The sequence below is a fragment of the Manis pentadactyla genome, chromosome 19, assembly GCF_030020395.1.
Source record: "Manis pentadactyla isolate mManPen7 chromosome 19, mManPen7.hap1, whole genome shotgun sequence".
In the NCBI taxonomy this organism is placed as follows: Eukaryota; Metazoa; Chordata; class Mammalia; order Pholidota; family Manidae; genus Manis; species Manis pentadactyla.
Window position 1 is genome coordinate 18,493,456 of NC_080037.1, and position 26,091 is coordinate 18,519,546.

Here is a 26,091-nt window from a genome sequence, read left to right on the forward strand (position 1 = left end):
TCCAACCACCATTGGTAAAATTCAGCTATTAGTGTAATCTACTGGTGTGTAGATTAGATCTCTCCTATAATTATCTCTGATATATAGTGCTGTTTAAATGAAACACAGTCCTATGCATCTACTCATGACAATTTTTTAGGGTCATATTAAATATTAAACAATAATTAAAACTTCTGCAGGTATCTTCCATAGCTAATCCACATGCTGTGTGAGTTGGCTTTTATCTTACTCTGATTCAGGGCATAAAAAAAGGTCTTATGTTAGCTGCAGAGCTGTACATTTTATACTGGATTCCTCTTTACCTGACTAGCACCTACAAGTTTTAAAAATCATATCAACTTGCTCCCCTTTGAAACTCTTACTCAAAAAGATTACAAGAGAGGGAAAAGGTTTCCAGATGTGAGAGAGGCATTTTTCCTAGGCTGGGAAAATAAAATAAAAAAATGTTTGATGTATCTGACAAACCTAGAAATGCTTTTAAAACAATAAGAGATGTCTATTCATTGTTCACAGTAAAGATATGTGTCATTAGTGATTCAGAATATCGCTTCTGTATGAAGCTGGAGCTCATGTAGTTTGGGGTTATTCCAGCAGAATAATGTTTACTGAATACTGCAGACTAGTGTGAGCTCCTTGGGGTAACCCCAGCTGATCGGTAGGCAGAAGGAGGCTGGCAATACCCTGAGGAGCAGATGGACTCGGATCCAGAAACTACCATAGATAATCCAGAAAACAGATAATCCATTATGTGGAAAATTGAAATTGACTTCATAGAATTGCTTAGAAGTGAGTGAGACCTGCCATACATAGCTATGGATGTGTTCATCAGAACGCTGGACATGCCCCTCGTGGTGGAGATGGGCAGGAGAGGACAGGGAGGGAACGAGGAGCAGAAAGGGGAATGAGAAAGGTCACAAAGGAAGAAAGAAGTGTAATTAAGAACGGGGCAGGGGAAGCAGAAAGAAAGCAAGTGGAAAGACAGAAAGCAGAGATTAGACAAGGGAACGCAGAAAATAGAACAAGAAAAGGCTGGAACCAAAAAGAAAAGAAAGGGAGCAAGGAAGATGGCTGGAGTTTCAGGGAAAATCAGAAGTGTTATAAAATCAGCGGGGCATGGGAACAGGAAAGAAAAAAGATTCATTTGCCGCCACAGGCACTTAACACTAAACAAAAGCCCCTTTTGTTGGAAGGGAAAAGTCCCTGCTATGTAAATAGACTTTTCCAAGTGGCAGGAGACCAGCTATGAGGCAAAACATAATTGATTGGTTGAGTTTAACTGGGTGGTGATAAGATGTCTCTGTGATTGATAATCTAGTGAATAGCTGGGTTAACTTTGGCCCCAAAAGGTCTTTGTGTGTTGTAAGAGAGCCTGTTTTAAGATGTCAGGTAACAGGGGAGGGGATTTATTACCACTGAGGCCTTAACTCCATGATGTTCCTTCACCACCTGGAAAACATTCCTGAGAAATCATTTAGCTCTCGCTGCACAGGTAGGAGGAGCCCAGGGCTGCTGAGACCTGTTCATACTCCCCAAGATCTGCACTCTCCATCCCTGGGTTAAGTAATTCTGCAAAGTACCAGAATTTTCATGCTGGAGAGACTCTTGAAATTGTGTTTATCCCGTATACTCCTGTTCAGAGAAGAATTGTGCCCACTCTCTCCAGACAGGATCTTTGCTTTGCTTTGGAAAGCCAGAAAGATATAAGATGTTCTGAAATTTCCATGGAAATATGACTTTGTTGTTCTTTAAAAGGGTTAGCCATAGATAAGAGTAATTTTAACTTTGTCTTTTTCTCAGGGAACACTGGTCTTTTAAAGGTTCTTCCCAGGAAAATCTATTTTGCCAATAATAGGTAATTTCTGCCTTGTGTCCCAAAGGTATGAAGCACGAATTCAAGCCTGCACCTTGCTGGGATGTGCATCAAGTGACTGGACCACCACGCAGACCCCTGAGATAGCACCCCTGATGCAACCTCCTCCTCACCTAGAGGTGCAGAGGGTTCCAGGGGGATTCCAGCCCACAGTTTCCCTTTCATGGTCAGGACCACTTCAGCCAAATGGAAGAGTTTTATATTATGAATTGTACAGAAGACAAATAGCAACCCAGCCTGGAAAATCAAGTCCAGTGCTAATCTATAATGGGAGCTCAAGCTCTTTTACAGATTTCGAACTATTGCCTTTCACAGAGTATGACTATCAGGTAAGAAATGCATAGTATCCACAATTCACTCTGAGATTATCAGCACCTGCCTGTAAAAATTGCTTGCAATTTGAAAAGCCTCTTAAGAAAACATGGGGCTTGAGGAATATAATAATATGCTTTAAAAAGTTTAGGTAGTAAATGAGGGAGGAAAGACCATATTCATTTGCTTTCTTCATTTCCTTGGTTCTCGATCCATGTGATGTATGTTTGTTACTCCTATGTAAATTTCAGGCAAAATATTTGCATTTCTTTAATGAAGTGGTTTCTAACCACTAAGTTTCCCTCTGTCAGTGTTGTTTTGGTAGGTGATATACCTTGTTAAAAGAACTCTTTGAAAATAATTCATTACCTGTACCAAGACAAAATAAAATCTAATGGCAAGCACCCAGCCCCTATGCTCAAAAAGATAGGGGGTGTTAAGAAAAGTTTAGAAGAAAACAGCTAATCTGTGCATAGGGATGAAGTAAGTTCTGCATGAGGGCAACCTAAATAATAGGACTTTGCATATCCCTAAAAAGCCAATAATTAAGAAAAACTTTCTGAAAGTATTTTGAAATCTGTAGAGAACTTCTTTCAGGTTTGTTCTGCTATATCAGAGCACATTTGCATTCTTCTTGTCACAGCAACCCTATTTCCAGTGGGGAAATGATTCCCCCACCCCTTATTCAGAAGTAGTGCGAATGTCAATCAACATGTCAGGCTGTCTCCTAGCCAAGTGGTGGGCACCTGAGCGATGCTCAGCTCTCAGACTGCCTGGGGCTTGATCTTCAGCAGAGTGACTCAGAATTTTAAAAGGTGGAGGTGGGAAATCCTGAAAAAGTCTCCTTAACCTCAATCCACAAGTTTTTCTTATCCCTGCTATTTCCAAGCATGGTTCTTCAACTGTTCTCCCTATATTCTATTTAACTCCCTATATTTCTAATAGATACCTTTTTGCTTAAGTCAGAGGCAGATCCTCTTGCTTGCAAAGGACGCTTGCTGACTGACACAAGCACTCAGTGCCAGGCACGATGCAAGTGCAATTTTCTGAAACAGGAAACTGAGCCTAGAAAAGCTTCCCAGAACCAGAAATAACAAAATCACTAAGTCCCCAGGAATATGGTGAGCAAGTCAATGAGTACACTGGTTAGATGTAACACTTCAAGTGCAGAAAGAGTGTGTTTTCAGCCAATAATTATGGGGCAAATTACCCAATGAAGTTAATAAGAATTGAAAATACAGATTCTTGAATGATTTGGAGAAATACACAGATATAAATCTATAATCCTTTGTTTGCAATTCCAAATCTAAAAATTTCTTAAAAACAAGCTTTTTTCTAAGGTTGGCACATCTCATTTGGCAGCACAACCTAATCTAAACAAACTTGAAACTAGTTACAGCATTTATTTATTCCATTTAATGTGAATATTTATATGTTTTGCTGGAGAAATATTGTGTTTTATTACAAGACCATTCTGGGGATATTACAGAGCACACAGTCTATGCATTTTATTACATTTCCAAAATTTGAAAAAAAAACAAAATTATTTCACAACACATCAGACCCCAAGGGTTCTGGGTAAGGATTGTGATTTTTTTCTTGGAAAACAAAATACCTATTGATGCCACAGTTGGGAACAGAATACTGTTCAAACCAGCTATAACCTGTGTGGCTATCCTTTTGTTCTTTCCTCATTAGCTTTACTGAAAAATGTCAAGTTATCAAACCCTCTATTCTCAATTATCTGTTCTCCCTTATGGATAAAAACACATCTTTGTGAAAGAGCTGGATGGAATCAGCATGAAAAGAATTTGGCCTTTAATGAGATGAAACTGAATGATCCACAGATACTGAAAGCAAACCAGTGCTTATAGCTTCTTTGGCATCAGGTTGTGTTGTTAGGTTAAGTAATTGGCCACATGATCTGTAGAAGTCTCATCTCGGTTTCTTAAGGAATGGTAAAATCTATGCATCTAGCCCTAGTTAATGTTCTCACCAGTCCTAAGGACAACCAGGAACTAAGGAATCTGCATTTTAGGAAGGGGGCAAGAGAAGGACCTCAGTCTATGCTGTGTCTCTTATTGTTACTATCAGCTTGGTCTCATGCTCCTCCTGCGTAATCATTCCACCCCAATGAGAGTGCTTAATTCAGTTTTCATAACCAACTGATCTCAAATTTGCATTTATTAGCTAATCCTATGTTGTTACAACATGAGAAGGATAAAGGGCAGGGGGGGTAGATCTAGTCTGTTTGCCCAAAAACCCAGTTGTTACAGGAAATATTTTGAAAAATATAGATTAAATGCTAAAATAAATTAGCTAAAATATTGGTATTATTTTGCCTGTATAAATTCTGAGTCTGTGTAGACCCTGAGTATTCTTACAGAAGTCATTTAGGAAGTAATGTGCTAAAAGAATTGGTTTCCCTTTAACAAAAGGACATTTTGTCTCTGAGATGGATCTGCATTGCTCTCAAACCTGTCTGGGGGTTGCTTCATCTGCGAGTTGCCTTTCAGAAAATGTTACTGGTCAAATTTGTCTTCAGTTCCTGTCCCCGCCACAACAAAGATTTGAAAGGCAGAGACACAATAGCGAAGCAGAGTGAAAGTTTTGTTTGAATACGCTCCAAGGGAGGACGGGCCAGAGTCAAGGGAGACAAAGGCCCCAGACTTTAAGGGGAGGGTCTCTTTATCCTGTCCCAGCAGGCAGGACTGCTTTGCTTGACAGGGTGAAGTCGTTTGATGGACAGTCCTAGTTATACACCCATTTTCCCTAGTGGGGAAAGTCTTTTCCCAAAACAGCACAGAAAAGCCCGTGAGGGTGGGGGGAGGGAGCAAAACCAAAGTTTTATTTTAATGTGAGCTGTGCTTTGCATGGTTCTTAGTTTTGCTCTGTTGCACCTGCATTCGGATCTGGTTGAGACCAGTTTGGTCTGGTCCCTTTGGCCTAGGAAATTAATTTCCCTGCGAAGACTTTGTCGCCTTCAAATGACCCCCTCACTGGGCATTTTTTTCCTTGAACCTTATCTTTCCCTTCCCTCGCTGCTCATGTCTACCCTTCTACCTAACAGAAATACCTTCATCGTCCTGGAAGCATTGGTCCACCCAGCATCTGTCAGTGAGTTGACCCTCTGCACAGGATTGTAATTTTGAGGTAATCCATGTATTGGTAGGGAAGAAAAACAATGAACTACAAAACCTCCCGGAGATGTGGGCCTGTTAATCAGAAGGGTGCTGATGATCTGTAGCTGGGTAGGTGGCCATCCATACATGTGCTCTGTGTCTGGTGCCACTGCCCACCAGCGGCCTACGTGGCCTTGTGTGGCCCTTTCACTTCTGTGTTTAAGTCATTGAAGGCAGCTGCCAACATTTAATTATGTGGGAAGAACAAGACTGCTTTCCCTTGTCTAAATGAATCCCCCTGATCGCTATATCTGCAGGAAAGGGATTCTCACCGAGGTCGGGGAAAACCCACTCACTACAGGAGACCTTGGAGAGGGAAGACCAGCAAATGTCACTTCGTCACAACAAGTCATATAACCAGCTCGGTTTCTGGCACGTTTGAAGCTGGGCAAAAACCATGTGGTACTAACAGGCACCATCGAAGTTTCCAGCAATACCTCAGTATTGAAGGACGTAAAGACAGTGGCCCCCAGTGTCCCAGCACAGCAGGATTGCTCAGAGAGTGTGTTCAAAGTGCAAATTGAGGGGTGGGGAGTGCGGGGTGCCAGCAATCTGTACTTTTAACAAGCAGCCTAGATGGCCTACAACCCACTTTTTTGAGAAATATTGCCCCACAGGGGACAGCATTGTGGCTATGCTACTTAAACCCGATTTCAAGTGGTGATTTCCTAAATCAGTGGTTCTCAGCCCTGACTGCACATTAGAATCACCTGGGGAACTTTAACAACATTCCCATCGCCCCAGCCCCAGCCCCCTGCAGTTCTGATTCTGGGGTGGGTCCAGGCATCAGCGCGTTTCAAAAGGTCCCCAGGTAATTTTAATGTGCAGCCAGGGATGCGAATCACAGTCCTAAACCCGTCGTAAACTGATTGCCTAAGTAAGTGAAGCCAGCTCCCCTCAAGTGCCTAATTTACATGATGATAATTGATGACCAGCCTATTTGCCTTGATCTAGCCACGGCTTTTCTAAACCAGAGCCCTGTTGTTTTTGGTATGAAGCAGAAAGAAGGACAGGAGATATTATCTGCGAAGTTCCTATCAGTTAATCAATTTGTTTTACTCTTCCTCGTGGATTTTGTTTGATTTTTGTTGTCGCTATATTTTTTGCTGCTGTTGTTTCTCAGTCGGGAGCCCTGAGCTTGGCGGTTAGAGTGACATTCACCATCATCTAAAATGAGAATGTTCTTGTTTGATTCATTTCAACACAGCTTCCAGAATTCTGGATTCTGATGGCTCAAACTCTGAAAGGGTCAGGTTTCATAAAATCAGTAAGATCTGAGATACAAATCATAGAAGTCTGGAAGTATTTTTAGATTTCACAAGGATTGAAGGGGTGGCTTTGTAGGAGAGTACCCCTTAAAGAGCACACGTTCGAGGTGAATTTCAAATACAAGTTAGTTTACCAAAAGCTGATTCTCAAAAAACTCTGTAAAAGTGTGATTCATACATAAATGTGATAAATCTGGACTAAAGGAAATTCTTCTAGTGCACAGACCTTTTGCTTAAATGTAGATTATAGATTTGCTGTGCTACAGATACGTACACATTCAATATGATGTTTTTCACAGACAATACTCATTTCTATCTCAACCCTTTCAAAACCAGACTGTATTAATATATTACAATACAAACCTCCAAATTCTTTGTGGGCAAGTTCTTAATTGTTTAGCTAGCAAATTAAGACAGTAGTGTCTTTGCAGGCTTCAGAGGGGGACCTGGGTGTGAGTGTCCTCTGTATGAAGCTTCAGTATCTACCTGCAGGGGGTGAGCTGAGGGGCTGATGAGCAGCCCTCGGTAACTGGAACTTCAGGCATACTCTCGCTTAAGGCAATGACTCACCACAGATTTGCTGAGACATGCCATGGCTCCCCTTTCACTCTATCATGCTGTCAAGTGACTTAATTAGTTTGCCTGAAACGTCCCAACTTCCCACATACACACATGGTTCCTGAAGGCCTCGGGTAACTGGGTGACTGAGAAGCCACAGGTTAGCCTCTGAGGAAGCCCCGTGAGTCACTCGTGTGTGGGTCTGATCCTCGGGCTAGTGCTCCGGGAACCCACACAGGGTGGCCGCCTGCTGCTTTCCAACGGACCAACTTCTCCCAACAGTTTGGTCTGGAAATGTAAGCAGAAGAGAATGGAAGGAAGGTTTGCGAAAGGAGACGTGCTTGGGATCCTCAGTCTTCCCACCACAAGCAGCTGCCCGAGGACGGCAGGAGGGCACTGGGGAGGCTTCTCTGCTTCCTGCCCCACAAAGGCCACTGCAGTGCGTTTGCCGGCGAGCTAGAAGGGAGGAGGCGACACATAGCGACTGTCACTGTTTCTGGGTCCTTGAGCGCCTCGACCTCTCCCAGCCTCTCCTCATCTAAATAGAAGCTCCCTTCAGGTCTACATTCTAGGGGTTTTAGTAGAGGTCATCTCCAGCCAAACGCTTTTAAACATTCTGAACACACTTTGTCTTCTCTTGATGGGCCTCTGTGATCTATGATTTGTAAAACCTGACAGAATAAATTTTGATCCTAAGCAGTTTGATTTTCTAAGAGTATTTAGCTTTAAGTTGTATCAAAGCAAATGAGTATAGGAGATCAGCTTCAGAGAACAGTTACGTGGTCCACACCAAAATAGACATACGGAAATACCAGTAGTGGGGTTTGTTATTGAAACCTAAATTTATTGATTGACTTACTGATAAATTTATGCAATAAATTATAAATATACTGTGAAATACAGATGTAAATACATAATAAACCTAATTTATTCAGTTCACAATATATAAGAATCCCATTTAGGTCCTTAGAAAACCTACACCATCAATAAGGTATCTATCTAACAAGTGATAGAAAGTCAACTTTGAAACTTAAACAGAAGAAACTTGTTTCTGCTCATCTGTCTGGGACAGGGACTGAAGAAATTCTTTGTAACCAAGGAAAAAGCACACATGCACCAGGCCCCGGAGGAGCCAGGGGATGCAGGGCCTGATGCTGTTGGAGTTGTTCTTTTTCTCTTCCTTTGTCTCAGGTGGTTGCCTCTGTTCAGCTTCACTCTGCACCCGACTCTCTGCAGGCATCCCCACCTGGGTCAAACCTTCTCTGTGTCTTGGTTTCCTTGTCTTTAAAGTGTGAATAGGGGCCTCATTGAACTTAAGGACTTGCTTTGGGGCTAAATGAGTTGACGTGTGAATGTGCTTAGGAATGTGAATGCATAGGAACTACTTAACCAAAATAATCGTAGCTACTATTATTACTATTACCCTCCCACCTCAGAGTGGAAAGAGGACTTCTCTCTCCCAATATTCTTAAGTCAAACAAGAGCAGGACTCTTACTGACATGAGAGTCAGTCCCCCATCCCAGCACATGCACGCACATGCACACACACATGCACGCACACGCACACAGCCAGGGCTTCATGGGAATGCAGGAAGGACTTTCAACCGAAAGCCAAAACTGCCCCAGCACACTGCTCATGCCCACCAGGCAGCTCGGAAATAGCTACAACCCCTATGCTCCTTCCCACTAGGCACTCACAGTCGTCCTGCTTTCCAGATGAAGAAACTGAGTGAAAATCACACAGATAGGGCAAGATCCTTGAGTTCTCATAGCCTCACTTTTCTGATCAAATAAGGGGTGTTAAGAGAACTGAGAAATTTTGTGTGTCTAGCAGGTTGCCTGTTACAGAGTAGCTCCACCTCCCTGCTCTGCCCTCAGTTCCCCACTAAGTACAAGGAGACAGAGTCTTCCAAGAGGGGAAAGAGCCAGGTTCAGAGAATCCTTCTGTGTCTCTCGCTGAATCATCACCGAAATGTTAGAACGTAGGAATCTCTCACCAAGAGCACAGCTAGCTCCGGAGGCAGGGTGCCCCTTCAGTGAGGTAGTTTAACCTCCCCTGTCCTTGTCACTGGTCTTCTCAGGAAAAGAATAATTTGCCCCCATAGCTCTGGCTAAAGTTCCTTCCACCTCTGACGGTCTGAATCTCTATTCCCAGGACTTAACTACTTGCTTCAAATTGCTTGTTTTCCATTGCTGTCAGCTTTACCCTACCCCTCTCCTGAGCATTTCCTCTATCGCATTTACAGAAAACGTATTGAGCACGTGTTCTGTTTGGTTTGGGACTTGCATTTAATTAGGTATTAATCTCACTAACGTATTTCTGACCAGCATGGAGGCTTTTGTTTGGTTAGTTTCTCCCGCAAGAACTAAGCGGCTCCCACCCCCAACTCCCACAGCTCAAGGTTTTAAATGATTTATTGATATTGTCTGACTCAAGCAGTGCATTTGTTCTAAAACTTTAGAGCTTGCACGCTGCAGCTTAGATTGAAGGCCATCGGGACGTTTCCATGAATAGAAATCCGAATCCTTGCACTGGGCCAGAGAATTTTTTTTTTGCCATTGGACTGCTTATTCCAACAGGAGGTCATTTGCACCTGTGTGTGTGTGTGAGCACACTCAGGAGCATGCTAGTACACACGCGTGCGCGTCTTTTTGTTCTTTCCCTCTCTCAAAGCATGATTTAGGACTTTATTCTTAAGTTCCTATTATTGGTAGCCTTTATGTTGCCTTTGAGGTGAGTCATTCACCTGAAGATGGGTTGGTCGCCACCCTAATGCTGATGCAACTCAGATTTATAATATTTCACTTTAGCTGCTATTGATCCTCCTGTCTCTGGGTTGGACACTGGTTTGCTGGCCATAAGACGTTAAATGCAGCCAAATTGTCTCCGGCTGAATGTAGATAATGTAGAATTCCAGCCTGCCCTCCTGTTCAGTGAGATAGCAATAAAAATAAATGCTCCCCAAAACTCAGGTCCTCTAAAAATATCCAGGAAAGGGTGAGGAGTGTGTTACTTAGCTCCTTTTGTCCTACTGAGTAGTGAATAACTTGTCATTGTTAAACACCATGTTCAAAGCGCATGCCTAGTTATGAGGACTGGGGCAAGAGAATAAAAGCAAAGAAACTCTATTCTTCAAGGTCTTAAAGTTTAATTGATAAGACACAGAACACATCCATGAATAATGCATCCATAAAAATACAGGCATGGTAGTATAAACTATAAAGAGAGATACTTGAAAGATCTGAGTGATGGCACAACAGACCTAGAGAGAGACAGAGACCCCCATTTATTCAGGGACAACACGATTTCCACACCAAACCCATGGCCACTCTTATTCCTCTCTCTATCCAGGAGGCTTGAGGAGCACAAGTGGTACTTCGATATTAAAGAGCTAGACTAAAATCATTCCATGGAGACATGAGCAGGCAGTATGTCTCTATTTCTTCAGTCTCACACACACAAAAAATGTTTTCCAAACCTCTCCATCCTTATGCTCAAATGCCTCTCTCAGCCCACCCACTGTTACTGGTACTCCTATGAGGTTGGAAACACTCTCCCCTGTCAATCAAGATCTCAGCAGAAAACGGATGGCATACTCATCTGAAGAGAACAAATGAAAAGACTACTTATGGGGATTCTAGCAGGATTAAGAGAATCAACAAGGGGTGTTAAAATACCCAGGGGTCAGCAATAGCCAGAAGCTATTCCTCTCTAGACCTAAATGGACAGGGGAAAGAACAGCTCCTGGAACTCAGCAGGCTCCATAGCCAGTGGAGAGGGCCTGCCTCTAGAAGCTTTGGCCATAGAGAAAGAATGCAGTCTTGCCAAATTGGGGTGTCAAAGAAAAAGAGCAGGAGAAGGAAAAAAACAAACAAACAAAAAAACTGGATTCTCTCCTTTCTTTGATCAAATCCAACTGGAAGGAAGCCAAAGGGGAAAAGATCCCGGGTGAGGCAGTTTGCAGAGTCAGCCTCCCTGTGTACAAGCAGGCCAGGGAAGGGCAGAGAACAGATCTTGTGGCAAACAGAGAATGCCCGGCACATGTCCCATCCCTCAGAGTGGAGTGGCTTCTCTCCCAGTATGTGACACTGCCTTCCCTAGGACAATCCTTTCTAGGCTAGAGAATCACTCTATGATTATTGATAAAATACTAAGTAAACCTGAAGGCTTAAGGAGGATCTCACTTAAGTCCTTGGGCTGGTGGTATACTTCCATTAAATTCTAAGTAAACATCTTGGTCTACATAAAGCAATCAAATCTACAGGTGGGAACAAAGATGTTAACACACTTAAGTGAATCAGATGCCTTCAATTGAAATCTTTAAGAAGACTGTTGAGACTTTCTCTTGTCAGTCGATTTATCTATCTGCTGATGGATCTGATCATTACTAAGACGCCTGTAAGTGTCTTGGAAATTGTACAGTTCTCTCATTACCTATGGGCATATCTGTAATGAGAACCAGAAAAAAAAATCCTTTTTCTCTCAAGAATCCACGGAATTACTCCAATGTTTCCTTTCGCTCATACTTTAGGATGTTTTTGAGAAATTTTAATTAGTAAGAAGGCAAAGTAGAAAATGCAATCCAATCAACAGATTTGATGTTGGAGCAATATTTCTGAAAACCCAGGCTGTCATGTATTCTAACCCTCAAAGTTTGAGAGGAGAGAAGTACCTGGAGAAAGATACACAGAGAGTTGTGGCTGAACTTAGAAGGCTGTGAAGGGTTTTCAGATCTAGTGTTGGTCCAGCATGGCTAACTGGAGTTATATAGAATAGTGAGTTATAGAATTGTGAGTTACAGAATCATGAGTTGTAGAATTGCTGTTTAGTTCCACTCTCTTCAGAGTGATCAAGTCACTCTCTCCTTCCATTCACATGAATAATATAATAATAACCATTATTATTTATTTAGTGCTTGCTATGTGCTGGGGACTGTGTTAAGACCTTTACATGTATCAACTCCTAATGACCATTTGAGACCAAGGTTATTATAATATAATAATAACAGTTAGAAATCTTATGCATTGAGTAATTCGTTAACATGTCCAAGGATACAACTAGTAAACAGAAGAACTTGAATTTGAACCTTGAGATTCAGGTTCCAAAGAATGGTTCTTAAATTTACCCCACAGTCACTCCAAATTTTGTTTGTATACTACTCTGGAATTTTCAAATCTTGATAAAATATTTATAAATGTACTTATCCACCAAGCCAGCTGTCAGAAATACCGAAAAACATGATTGCACGTGAATCTCAGTTTAGTCCTGTGAGGTAGGTACTGCTGTTCCTTTTCAAATAACTAAGGAAGTTACCAAAAAAATGGCAGAGTCAGAACTTGGGTCCAGACTTTCTGACCCCCAGTCCAGTCATTGTTCTGCTGACCCAGAACTTCTTCAAGTCTCCCCCATCAGGAGCATGAACTCCTGATGATACAAAGACAAACTGCTTCAGATTGTAAACTAGGCTTCATGAGTTACTGACTCTGTATCCTCAACAAGTAATTTAAACTCTCTCTTAGTTTCCTTACATGTTAAACTGGGATGAAAAAACCTACCTTGTAGGTTTGCTGTGAATTTTAAATAAGTTCATTTAAGGGCCAGGACCTTGTCACTCCCACAGAACATTTAAAACTTACATATAAATACCTAGAAATTATTCAAAATCCAGTTATCCCTGCAAAATGTAAATCAGATAAAGTCACTCTGTTTGGAGAATCATATAAAGTCAATCTCTTGAGAGGATCAGAGAATCCTCTCTCAGTTTCCCATAAAATGTCAACTCCTCCATAGTCCAGTAAGGCCTTTCATTTGTCCACCTCTGTCCTTGACTCACTGTTCCCTGGCCCTTGCTCACTAACCCCAGCCACACCAGCTTTCCTGAGAATCCAGCCTCAGGGCCTTTGCACTTACTCTTCCTTTGTCCAGAATATCCTTCCCCTAGATTGTCACACAGTAGCCTCCTTCTTGCCATTAGCATCCCAGCCTGAATATCACCTTCTAAGACCACTACCTGGACAACTCAACCATTCTCTATTATGTCATTGTACCCTATCTAATTTATATACTATAAGTTGTTTCCTTTCTATCACGTATTACCTATTTGGTTTTGTGTTTGTTTATTAAATGCCTTTCCCCACCAGGATGTTAACTCCCCGTGCTTGTAACCCCAGCTGATAGAACAGCATCTGGCCCACAGAAACAGCTCAATCAATGCCTGTCGAATTATGGATGGCAAAGAATCTCACCCTGTTAACTATACTGTCATTCTTAGAAACGTTCATCATAATTGGTGATGTGAGTTTACTCCAGCAGCTCGCTGTATGTTTCCAATGTTATATCAGTAAGGTCTAGCTATCATTTAGTTAACATAATGGAATTTTAGTACATGTACACATGTTTGGAACAGTATGGAAGGCATGTGAGTACCATTTGTCTCTGTGGAACATGCAATATTGTTTAAAGCATGGTAAGTGGCAGCAGGGATGGATCCCATGTTTGTGGCTATGTCCACCATCTCACTTTGAGGCTCTTCTTCTCAGAAACAGCCGGTCCATGTAGGGCCAAACAACAGCCCCAGGGCAGGACTTCAAACACTTGGAAGTTGTATCCTGGTCTTCCTTAAATGGCCTCATATAGAAAAAGATAAAGAATTTGGGCTTTTACGTCACACACCTGTGTGATCACACACACCTAGCCCTACCACTTCCAAGTTGCATAAACAGCTTTGTGCCTCCATTTCCATTGGTGGTAATGAGACCAACCTCATCAGATTGTTGAGAGGATGAAACAAGCCATTACATATATGACACTTATCAAAATGTAGGTGCTCAATAAACCCAGTAACTACTTTTATGTATCCTCCATGAGTACTGGGTGGAACTGGGCTCCTATTCTCTCTCAGGGAGACAGAAGCAATAAAAAGTAGTATGTGGAAAATTCCAAATTTTGTTATTAGTAGTAAAATAAAATTGAGGCTAATTTCAGTATTTCCCACTAATATTAAAGCCAGTTTTCCCTCTCTCATATTTATTAAGTGGCTCCAAAGAGCAAGGCAGAGTGCTAAACAGTAGTGGCAGAAGACACCCATGTCTAGCAAAGAATATGTTTTGTAATTTCTTTAGTGGCTTCACATCTCTGAATTTCAGAAGTGCCAGTAGAAAGAAGACACTGCCCCCCTGTACCCTTCTTCCTCCAGGTCCCAGAATTCAATTAAAATCATATTCCATCTTGCCTGACCCAAAGTGTTTTAGATGAAAGGAACCTGAAATGCAGAGACTCTCTCTGCAAAACTGTAACTATAATGTATCCAGCACAGTACCATGCAAACAGAGATGCTGAAAAAAGTTCATTTGATGAAGAAAGAAAACCAGATAGGTAGGTAGTTAAATAGACAGCTACCTAGAGCTTTTCAGCAAATTCTTCCTTTATGACTATACCTTTCAGGACTGCTCATGAAATTAAATAATCACATAATCATGTAATTTCAGATTTATTGCCTTCTCTGTTTAGCCACGACTTTCTCTAACCACAATTCTGGCAAAGGCCATTTTGGCATATTGCTATTTGAACATATTCAAAACCCATGACAAGCTACCCTTTAAAAAGGCATTAGTGTAAGTGCCATGGGAAAATATACTCCAAGGTTGTAGATGAATTGATATGATTTCCTTGATTGTATCTTTTTATTTATGAGGCATAATTTATGAGCGCGGGAGAGCAAACTGCAATGAATGATGACTCAGTACAGTCAAAGTCATAAATCAGGGGCAGTGGAAGAAGTGTTGATTTTGATCGAATCTATTGAATTAGCTGTTGGCCTCAGCCAGTACAGGTATTGGAAAGACCTTTTTAATATCTATTTGTCCCCCTCATGGGAATGTGATAACAATCTCATTACATGCCCCTAGGAAACAAATAATTTAATTGTTTGCCTGTTACCATGCAACCTATTTACTCTACTTATTAATTACTGGCATGGCTGTTCATGTTGGATTTTTGTTTATTTCTGATGTGAATTGTCACAAAAATATATTCACATTCTCTAGTTTGATGAACGATGAGGTTACTTCCCTAGTGCTCTTGATATGAATATGTCCTCAGGATTGTTGAAATGCTTTTGTTTTATCAAAAATTGTCATTATTCCACAAGGAGGCATAGCATAGAATATCACAGAAGTTGCAGAATCCTCTTAGAGTATCTTAACCCTCTGAGAGTAACAGTTATAGTATGACTCTTACAGTAAGCAGTCTAGAAAAAGCAAAATCTCAAATTGTTCCAAGGACAAGGTCATGGTCACTTAAATTAAGAGTCAACAGATTAGAGGGTTTTTGTGAAAGATCACTGGCTGAATTTGGTTATTCCCATATTCCATTCTTAATGGAAAATGACAGCAAATGCAAAGCCAAAGAGATATCGGGGGATGCTGAAAATATTAAAAGTATCAGTAAATGTGTTCCCTTGGCTTTAACAAGACTTGTAGCATTTCCTACCCTAAAAGAATCATAAAATATTTTTACAATTAAGGAGTTTTTTATGATATGATAAAGGAAAAACACATCAGGAAATCCCCAGAAATTTACAGTAAGAGTTTCTCTTTGCCCTAAGACTACACTTGGAAAATATCAGCCCTAAGGAATGTTATTTCAGAAATCTATGAGCCATTGAGTGAGACAAAGCATTAAGATAAAATGACTTTACAGTTAAGTGTGGAAATTGTGCTAAAAAAAAACTAGCACACTAGCACAAATGTAAGCACCTAATGGGCCACCACTTTGGGAAAATTTTGGATGCATCTCCCCTTCTCCCATCTTCTGCGGAGTTGTGTTTCCTTTTCTTTCTCTTTTATAAAAATTATTACAAATACTCATTTTCACAAATTCTTGCTTTCTTTCTGCAATAAAATTAGGAGCAGCTACATTAGATTGATTGGGAGTATTTACAATAATGTTCATTTGGGCTGCAATGGAAAATAAAACCAACAAGTTCGAGAGATATCAGGGTTTCAAGAAATTCGCACGTTGGTGTGAAAACTAGGTAGCAAATGGTTCTATAAAGCTAATGGGCTCTGGTTCTGTTTGCAATGATGGCCACTGTAATCAACTCTACGACAATTATTGCAATTGTAACATATTCAAACACATACCTGCTCCGTGCTTATTTGAATGACTGAAAGTTACAGCAACAGTGATGCAAAGAACACCTAAGCAGACCTCACAGGAAGGAAACCATAGTAGGAACCTATAGTGCCTACATTTCTGTACCTGCTCTGTACAGAAAATCCCTCTGCATTTCTCAAACAGTATTAAGCACAAGAATTTCATGGAAATGGGTTGAAAAGGCAGGTTCCTCATTCTGTTCACCAGAAATTCTGATAAAGGTGCTAAAAATGATTTTGATGATTGTGGCCAAGGAACACATTTTGACAGCCTCCTCTGAAGATTCCTAAGAGGCAGTTTTCAACAGAGAACAAATGATTAAACCTGTTGTTACCACAGCAAAGGAATTTTGGCAGCTGGGTAGCAAATGTTAACACTCTTAGGAAATTAAATTTTTTTAAGGCAAATACAGTCATTAGTCCTCAGGGGTGAGGGAGGAGAAAAAATTAAAGAACAGTTTCATTTTTTTAATGGGCAATAGAAAAAGATGTTAATAGTCACTGGATTTTTTAAAAATTTGATAGAAAACAATCATAAACAGAAATCAATCTGCTGTTGGGCTACTCAATGATAGAATTTGTGGTTAAATGATTTTAGTTATTTTATTTTTATTGCAATAGTTAATCTATGTTTTCTGTGCCATCTTACACTGTAATTATTTTCATGGTTACAATCAAAACCTTAGAGAAGAAAGCACCCTAACTTGGCAATGACCTAACTTTCATTTTTAATAGCTCTTTATGGGGAGTTCCTAACTCTTACAGTTATAATTGTGTGTGTGCAAGTTTTGATAAACCCAATATTATAAGTTATTCTAGTGAAAACTTAAATCATCTTTAATTTTAATTTTTTTTATCACAAAAGAATAAGTATGTTCAGCTAGATACTTTAGGTATAAGGATATTCTGAATAAATATAAATCAAAAATGGAGATTATCCAAACTTTTTTTTCTCTTGACCATGAATTCATAAGTCTTACTTCCCCTGCCCACCCCAAACATTCTTTCATTTCTGTGAGCAGCCCACCTACTGGGTACCCAACGATCATGCAAAGGTATCTTGGGATATAAATCACATGGATGGCTTTTTAGTTAGGTAAAAAAGGTAGGTAAATAGTTGGTGAAGATAAACAGATGATATCCTTGATGATTGACAGATAGATAGATGATAGATACGGATCAGTAAGCAACTCTATGTCTACTCACAAGATATTTCATTTTTTTATTTTCATATTGGTGTATTAAAATTAAAAGGTCAGGGCACGTTGCTCAAATTCCCCGTGCAAGATCTCTGCCTCTTCTCCCTCCACCCTGTGACAGTGGGACCCAAATCCAGGGGCCACTGTTTCTTCAGTAGAAATCATAAACATAATCTGATAGTTTTATTCTGAACCCTGAAGTACACTTCAGTTCCTTTTTCTCCTGTTTAGCTGGGCATAGACAAAAATCCCAGAGATTTTGGAGTAAAGGACTTTTTGCCTCAACAGAATATAATTGACGTTTCTTTTTGTACTTTTCTCCTGGTAATTTGGGATAACAGAAACCTTGCCTTGTGGCACAAGTCTTGTGAAATCCATAATGCTTCATTATTTCAGTCAACTTTCTCCTCATTGTAGCTGCTTTTTCATTTTCAGAGTAGCTCATGTAAATAGGCTGATCCTGCTTTGCATAAGAATGTTGATTTATATGAATGCTATTTTGATCTCAAATTGATTGAATATAAAAAGAAAGACTAAGAAAAAGAGCACTGTGTTATGAAGGTTCTCTGTCAAAGACAAAAGACACTAGATCCTATATACATTCCCAGTTACGATGGGGAATTTTGTATTGCCTAATTTTCAGAGGAGAAAATAAAGAATTACAGCAAAACACTATAATATTGAGGCTCAAGTGTTTTAAATACCATGAATTAAATCACATTTGGAAATAGGATTCCACCAAATAAAAGCTCATGTAACATAGGAAGACATGAGATTTAGTGCTATCTGCTGACACTAGCATTAAAAAGCCTTAATAGTATTTATGACTCTATATCTACATCAAAAATGAAAGCAAAGTTAAGGTTTATAATCCTGAGCCAGAACTATGCCAACCACTTTCTATGAATTATACTTATTTAATGTCATTATCTTTCAACACCCACATACCTGCACAATTGCTGTCTCTTGTTGGGCTTAGTAATTAATTGGCAACTTGCTGAATTTTCATTTTATTATATGTAGTTGTATTTTCTTCCTTGTTTTCTTCCCCATTCATCATGACCTCTATTAAAATTCTGTATGCCTTTTGCTTAATTAAGCAAGGAAGCCATTAGACTGAGGTGGCTGTAAAGCCATGGAGGCCTATGTAAACAAGCCAAAATCTAATCTGGTAAATGCCTCAAATTTACAAAATCAGAATACTAAAGACATCCAAAGACAGAGCCAACAGGGTTTAAGCTATAGCCAATCAAATAATCCTTTCTTTGCTTCTGTACTTTTGCTATATATCTCTCCCCTGGTTCCTGCAGGCAGAGCATTTCTTACCACTTCCGGTTTAGCCCTGAGTGAGTAAAATTGCTTTTTGTTCGAATAAACTCAAAATTTTTAATATGCCTCCATTTATCTTTTAACACCTTAACTAACCAGCCAAAGCCCAACTCTTAACAAAGAATTCAATATTAGTATATATATATCTTATTCTGCATCTTTTTCCCAAGAATATCTTCTTTTCAAACTTTGTCACTCATTGTTTAATAAAAAAATCATTTCCCCCCACCAAGCCCCCAAAATATATTGCCATAAAAGAAGGTGATATGGAGCCCACTGAGTAGCCAGGGACTTTTTCTCATCAGCCCTGAATTCTGACCTCTTTACCAATTACCTCTTATACCTACCCTCCCTATTGTAAGACTGACCTTGGCCATTTCAGAGGGGATTATAAGAGCAGCTACGTTTGTTTTCTGACCTGGGCTCTGGTTTCCATGAAGTCTGGCTCTCCCATTGCTAAGACAGTTTCCTGTTCCTTACTTCCCTGAGCCTATCAAAATAAACCTCCATCACCTAAGACAGCCTGGGCATGTTTACCCTCCTTGCAAGCTGAGAGATTTTACCTAATCCAGAATTGCAGGTATTTTGTCTATTGATAAATCATTTAATTTTCTTGATACTATTCTATTTATGCATGTGGATGACATTCAGAATCAAAGGCACAGTTTAGTGGAAAGAGCAATAGAAGAGTTTATTGAAAAGTAGAATTCTAGTTTCACTTGCAATTTCTATCACCTTGAAAAAGACAGTGACATTTTGGGAACCTCAATTTCCTCACCTGTAAAGGGGGCTAATAGTACATTCTCCAGCCTCCCTACAAGGTTGTTTTGGGAAGACTAAGTCAGTATTTTAAAGTGCTCTGTAAAAGTGTAAGGTTTATACAAATGTGAAAGATTATTATGCAAATGATGAAAATGTATCAGAGCTCTGAAAAAGCAGGTTCTGCTGTGTAAGGAGGTTAGCTGTCTCTTAAAAATGGGGCTTCTGGCAATTTGATCAGCAAGGGGCTGGAGATTTGCATGTGGCAGCAATCTGAGAGCAATTCAACATTAGAAATTTTACAAAGGAATCTGCCCCAAAATGTATGGAAACACTGACAGGAGTTGGCCTAACTACTAAAAACTCTAATATTTTTTTCTCTCTCTGATATTACTGATGCAAAAGCAAAACAAACAAAACGGAAACTAAACTCTCACCGCTAAGTATTCTACAGTTTTCCTAAATATCTCTTATTTTCAATGTTCGGCATATTTTTTTAATACTGCACATTTGGTACATGTGTACTATAGAATCAAACTAGATTTCCAGACTTTAAAAAGCTCAGTGCAAATACATAGACACCAAATGAAAAAAAAAATTCCTTAAGTTAGACTTGCACAACATGAAGCTTACTAAGAAATACTCCCACTCCCAAACACACAGACAGTCTTCTTGTATTGCCATTTAGATCTATCATTCTGATTGATCACTGTGTAGTTGCCTATTATTGGGTCTAATTTAACCCTATACACTCACACATCCATCTATTCTGTCTATTGTACCTGACATTCAACAAATTACTTACTCATGCAAATGATGACCTAAGGCAACCTTTTAGGATATTCGTGTTTAATTATACAAATAGTTCTTGATAAATAAGATTATGCATCCTTCCATATGTTTATTTCCTCCTTGATGAAAGGAAAATTTAATTTTCATGCAGATTTGGTGGGAAGGGTGTTTAAGAATTGCTGAGTTTATGTAGTCGGCAGACCCATCCAGTTTGCAGAAGCTGACAAGATCACTGTACACCCTGCTCAGAGATGAGCAGTTGTTCCTTAGGCTTACATCAGACTGCTGCAATGTGAAACCCGGGCTCCCAGTCGGCCCCCTTTGTGTTCACATGGTCAAAGGCACAGGAAGAGGAAGCACCTGCTCTCCTCTGCGATCACAAAGTTCCGAGATCACAGTTGATCTCATTCTATTGTGCTTAGTTGCCTGCACTTGCCACCTCTTCTCGGCCTGAGGTTATCTTGCTTTTGAAGGGTCTTACTCATTTCTCTTTGGAGGTCTGGGCAGTGAATCCAGCAGGAAAAGCCCCCAGCAGCTGGACGCGGTGCAGAACCGGGCCCGCCCCCCCAGAAGGTCTGAGCGCCCCCAGGTTCCACGCGGTCTCCTCCACCCAAGCCGCGGTCAGCATCAGCGCCCCTGGGAAGCCCAACGGGATCATCAGCCTCTATAGGTTGTTCTCCAGCTCCAGTGGGGCCGAGACGGTGGTGAGTAGCAGAGAACTCTGAGCTAAAAATCCAGTTCGGGTTTCTTTTTAAAAATAAGCTCCAGTGCCCCTGTCTTTTCTTCCTGATGCTTCCTTATTATCCATCTGCTCTGAATTGCCCGTGGTGAACTTAGCTGCACAAAGCGCCCTCTGAGAAGAAACAGCGGATGTTAGGAGACACGCAGGATCTGTAAATGCCCAGGGAGAGAAGGGCTCGCGGGGGTACTCATGACTCCACAGAAGTCATGAGAAACCTAACACTTAGAGGCAATCAAATTAACTGGATTTGACTTAATTAGAAAACACACGTCAAGCCCTTGGCGGAGTCGTGGCGTATAGTCGGTGGCCATCGTCGGTGGTGTACACGTGAACGTGAAAAAGAAGAACTAGAGCAGAATCCTTGGAAGCCCCTTTTCTGACATGCGCAAAAAATCTCTGAAACAAGCACTGAAAACTCCGCCTTCATTTTGGTGACTGAGTTCTGGGCCTTGGGAAGAGATTGCAGAACAGCTCAGCACAGCCGTTTGCGTCTGAACATGTTTGGGGCACGTCAGGGAGCCAGGAGGGCGCGGAGGAGATCATCTTTCCCATGGCATTTCAGCTAAGGCGTTGCCTGGTAGGGACACTGATAATCATTTCCACCAGCTTCTGCGTTTTGGAAATGAAGAGACTGACAGCCAGTGGGACAAAGTCTCTTTTCTTTGGGACACAGCTTGTGTCGCTCTTTTTTCTCATGAACAAGGACAGATTATAATCCTTACTTCACACAAACTTCATAGAGAAACTGTGCACATCCCATTATTACATTATAAATTATTTAGACCAATTGAGGGAACAATTTGGGCAAGTGTAGAGAAATCCTCCGAGGCCAGAGGGCCAGGTATTGAAACACAATTTCAAAAGGTAACTCTTATACAAGGAAGCCTGGTATGGAATGTTAAAGGAATATTAGCATATTTTCTACAGGGCTTTGTATTCAATAAATATAGATGATGTAAATACAATCAACCCTTGATTATTCATGCTTATAAATGATAATATTAATAAACTAAAATAATTTATATTTGGAGTGCATTGTATGCATTTTTTAAATAATTGATGGCTCTTCTTAATTATATGTTGCTTATGTCAATGTGAAAATTAGTTCCCAGTTTCTGAACTCCTCTGTTCCAAAGAGCACTTAATAAAGCCACAATGAGGTAACAAATTTGCTCCAAATAAACCAAAAAGTTTAAAATGCAACAAAGATAATTGAGAAAAAGGTTATGATATTTCATGTAAACCACCACCATCAGAAGGAATAAACTTTCACACTCTTAAATATATATAAAATATACTAATTTATAAATACTCATGCTCTGAAATACCCAACTCTCACATGGACCTGAGGGTATTTTCAGCCCCAAAATTACATGCAAGTAGCAATAGCAGAATGTAGACCTTAGTGAATGTTAACTAGAAATAAGTCAAATACAGATTTTGGTTTTTGAAAAGGTGTCATTCCCAGGCTCACAGAATTTGACCAATATTTTGTGTGTTTTGTGCCATTTTTCAATTATCTTTCTATGGTAATAGACAGTATGTGCCTTGTGATTTCTATCCTGTTACCTCAAACTTCTATCTAATTGTTGAATCATTACATTTTTTGCATGTTTAAGTCATGCCTCTCCAAGCAGGTTGGTAATTCCTAGAGGGTAAATGTTATGTTAAATGCAGTGGTGCATCTCCCAGAGGACATAGCATGGCACTCCATTCATAGGAGGCTGGGTATGTGGTGCACATCTGTCAGTCGTCTATGATTTGTGATGCTGCCTGACCTTGTCTTCTCTCTTCTCCTGCAGCTGTCTGAAGGCATGGCTGCCCGGCGGACTCTGCGTGGCCTGCAGCCCTTCACTACATACTCCATTGGGGTAGAGGCCTGCACTTGTTTCAACTGCTGCAGCAAAGGGCCAATGGCAGAGCTGAGAACCCCTCCTGCTCCACCCTCGGGACTGTCCTCTCCCCAGATTCAGACCCTGACCTCGAGGACAGCCTCCTTCCAGTGGAGTCCACCCCTGTTCCCCAATGGTGTCATTCAGAGGTAGCAGGCCAACCGGAGGATGAATGCACTAGAATAAGACAGGCATACACATACACATACACAGTGCTCTCCCCAAGGAAGACCTGCTTATTGAATAGACACCTATGGCAAAATAGACAGACAAACTGATCTGAGTGGTAATATTCCCTACAAAGTGTTTAAATCATAAAACCAACTGACGATAGAAAGGTGAACAACAAAATTGTCTTTAAGTAAGAAAGATGACACAATGTATTTGCATTCATTGAAAGACTATGACCCGCCTCGTGGTTCTCTGGAATCACTCACTCTATGGGCGTTGGCTGTAGCTCCTGTGGTTAAATCAGATTTTTTAAATCTAATTTAAAATATTATAGTGAACCACTCACTGTTTGAAAGAACAAAGAAGTTATTTCCCTCAAAATACTCTAGAGGAAAAAAGATACTCTTTATTTTCAACAAAGAAGAACAATTTTATCCCTTGCCTCTAAAAAGAAATATCTCTACCAACAAGGATTACTAGTTGCTGGACAGACTCCCAACATGGGCACACATGTGATTTCTCTTACATCTCTGGTTACATCTGCTGCTTATTTCCAACAGCATTAAATCAAGTGTTTGTAAGAGCAGTTACCTATACATGTAAATGTTAAAGAGCTGGTGGTTTAATGCAAACAAAATGCCTCCTCCACAAACATAACTAGTTTTAAGAGAGTTAAACTAATTCCACTGTTTTCTCTTCATGTATTCGTTCTCATTCTAGCTATGAGCTCCAGCTCTCCGTGGCTTGCCCTCCTGATTCTGCCATTGCCTGTACTCCCAGCCACTCAGAGACAAAGTACACGGGGCCGGGGCAGAGGGCCAGCCTCGAGGGTCTCCAGCCTTACACCCGCTACGAGCTGAGAGTGATAGCCCACAACGAGGTGGGCAGCACCGCTTCTGCGTGGATCAGCTTCTCCACTCAAACAGAATGTGAGTACAAGCGGGGGCCACCGCAAGCCAGAGAGGTAGGGGTGCAGCGAGGCAGGACTTGTCGTGAGAAATAGGGAAAACCAGTTTTTTAGAAGGATTGAGCGAGTGTTTGATTGCACTGAACGCTACTGAGGCATCAATGAAGATGATGATTGAGCAAAAAAATGCCTATTGCATTTAATAATATGGAGAACAAAGGTAAATTTAGGAAGATTTTTTAATGTAGTGATGGGGTGAAATTAATTTAGAGATGGTTAAACTATGTATGGAAAGGATAAAAATAGACAAACACTTGGGGTGATTTATTTAAAGAAGTTTGTTTCTCCTCTTCCTTTCAAATTCCGTAGCATAATCTCTAGTATTTCCAGCGAGCATGGAGGTATGGTGCTCTCAAGATAAACAAAAGGGCAATTGACTAATTACCTGCAGCGTCCTTACATTTCTACACAATAACTTCTGGTCAGATTTTATCATGTAGAAGTATCTATTATTTAAAAATGGCAAATATAAAAGGTATTAAGAATGAAATAAGTACTTTTAAACCAGCTTCATAAGTTGTGGGGCCCAATGGAAAATGAAAATATGGGTCCCTTATTCAAAAATCATTAAGAATTTCAGGACATCAGAGCATCAAACTAAGTCCATGACTCTTCTATGAGAGGGGCTCTGTGCACCTGCACAGATCATATGCCCGAGAAGCCGGTCCTTCTATAATCCTACCATCCAGAGGCAACCACTATTCATAAATTGCATAATTCATTTCTTTAATCCCTTTCCAATGCATAGTTTTGATTACATGGCTGAGGTCATACTGTATGACAATGAAAATTTCAGTCTGCTTTTTACATTTGACATTGCTTTATTTGCATTTTCCATGGCATTGAAAACTCTTCAGCCACCAAATTTAACAGCTACATGATATTCCATCATATGAATTGGTTGGGCTTTCAGCTCTTTCTAATATTTTCCTTTCAGAAATGTTGGTGAGAAATTTCTTTGCAAACAAATCTTTACTTGAATGTCTGATTATCTTCTTAAACTAAATTCCAACAAATGGAATTAACCATGTCAAGTACTTTAATATTTTAAGACTTTGGATATATATTATAAATTGGTTTTCCAGAAACAATTTTAATCTCATCTTCAGCATCTGGCATTGGCATTTTTAAAAGTAAGAGTTTTATGCATTCTTGGAAGTCCAGTGCCTCATACAAAGACCTTAATGTGTCTGAACAAAATCATGGCAGGATGTTAGCAGTAGGTCACTTTTAGAGAGGACTTGCTTGTTCCTGGCACTGTTGAAGCCTTTTACAAATAATCCTCACCACAAACCTATGAGTTAAGTACTATTGTTACCCAAATTTACAGATGAGAAAAGTGAGGCAGGACAGTGGACTGTGCATCACAGTTCCAGGGTGCTGTTCACATAGGTCAGAGGCTGATCTGAGGCTCCCTGAACTAAGGCCAGAACTTATGTTTACCTGGCCATTTTCCATGCTCAGCTCAGGACACCCTCAGTACTATGACATTACACTGATCAACTAACTTCCTACTCTCTGTGGTAAAGATCATAGACTTTTAAAACCCTCTTCAAATTCTCACTTTTTTTCCCACACACCCATATCATCCTCACCCACTTTCTCTTATATTCTCTGGAGAACTCCTTGCCTCATAATTCACAAGAAAACAGAGGTCATCAGTCAGTAATTCACTCCCTCCCTAGCCCAGAGAATCACACCACCCTGCCTTTGCACCATTCCTGTCTACCACAAAGAACGGGTGGTCCTTCCAAACATGAAATAAACATGCTTCCCGAGCTTTGAATACCATCCCTTCACTCTGATCATCCCTTCTCTCTCCGTGTACCCCACCTGGATTCACACTTGCTTTGCTCTAATTCCCCCTCTGGTTACTGCCCACGCTTCTCCGTCT

General features: G+C 40.5%; 1 protein-coding gene across 1 annotated transcript in view; it reads left to right on the forward strand.

Moving 5' to 3' along the window:
* The window catches only part of USH2A (usherin), a 722,977-nt gene that overhangs the window by 679,003 nt on the left and 17,883 nt on the right, over positions 1-26,091 (forward strand). The window contains exons 63-66 of the mRNA XM_036931704.2: positions 1,878-2,199; positions 20,923-21,129; positions 22,970-23,208; positions 23,951-24,159. Of these exons, the coding sequence (XP_036787599.2) occupies positions 1,878-2,199; positions 20,923-21,129; positions 22,970-23,208; positions 23,951-24,159 (977 nt within the window). The remainder of the gene's footprint in view (positions 1-1,877; positions 2,200-20,922; positions 21,130-22,969; positions 23,209-23,950; positions 24,160-26,091) is intronic.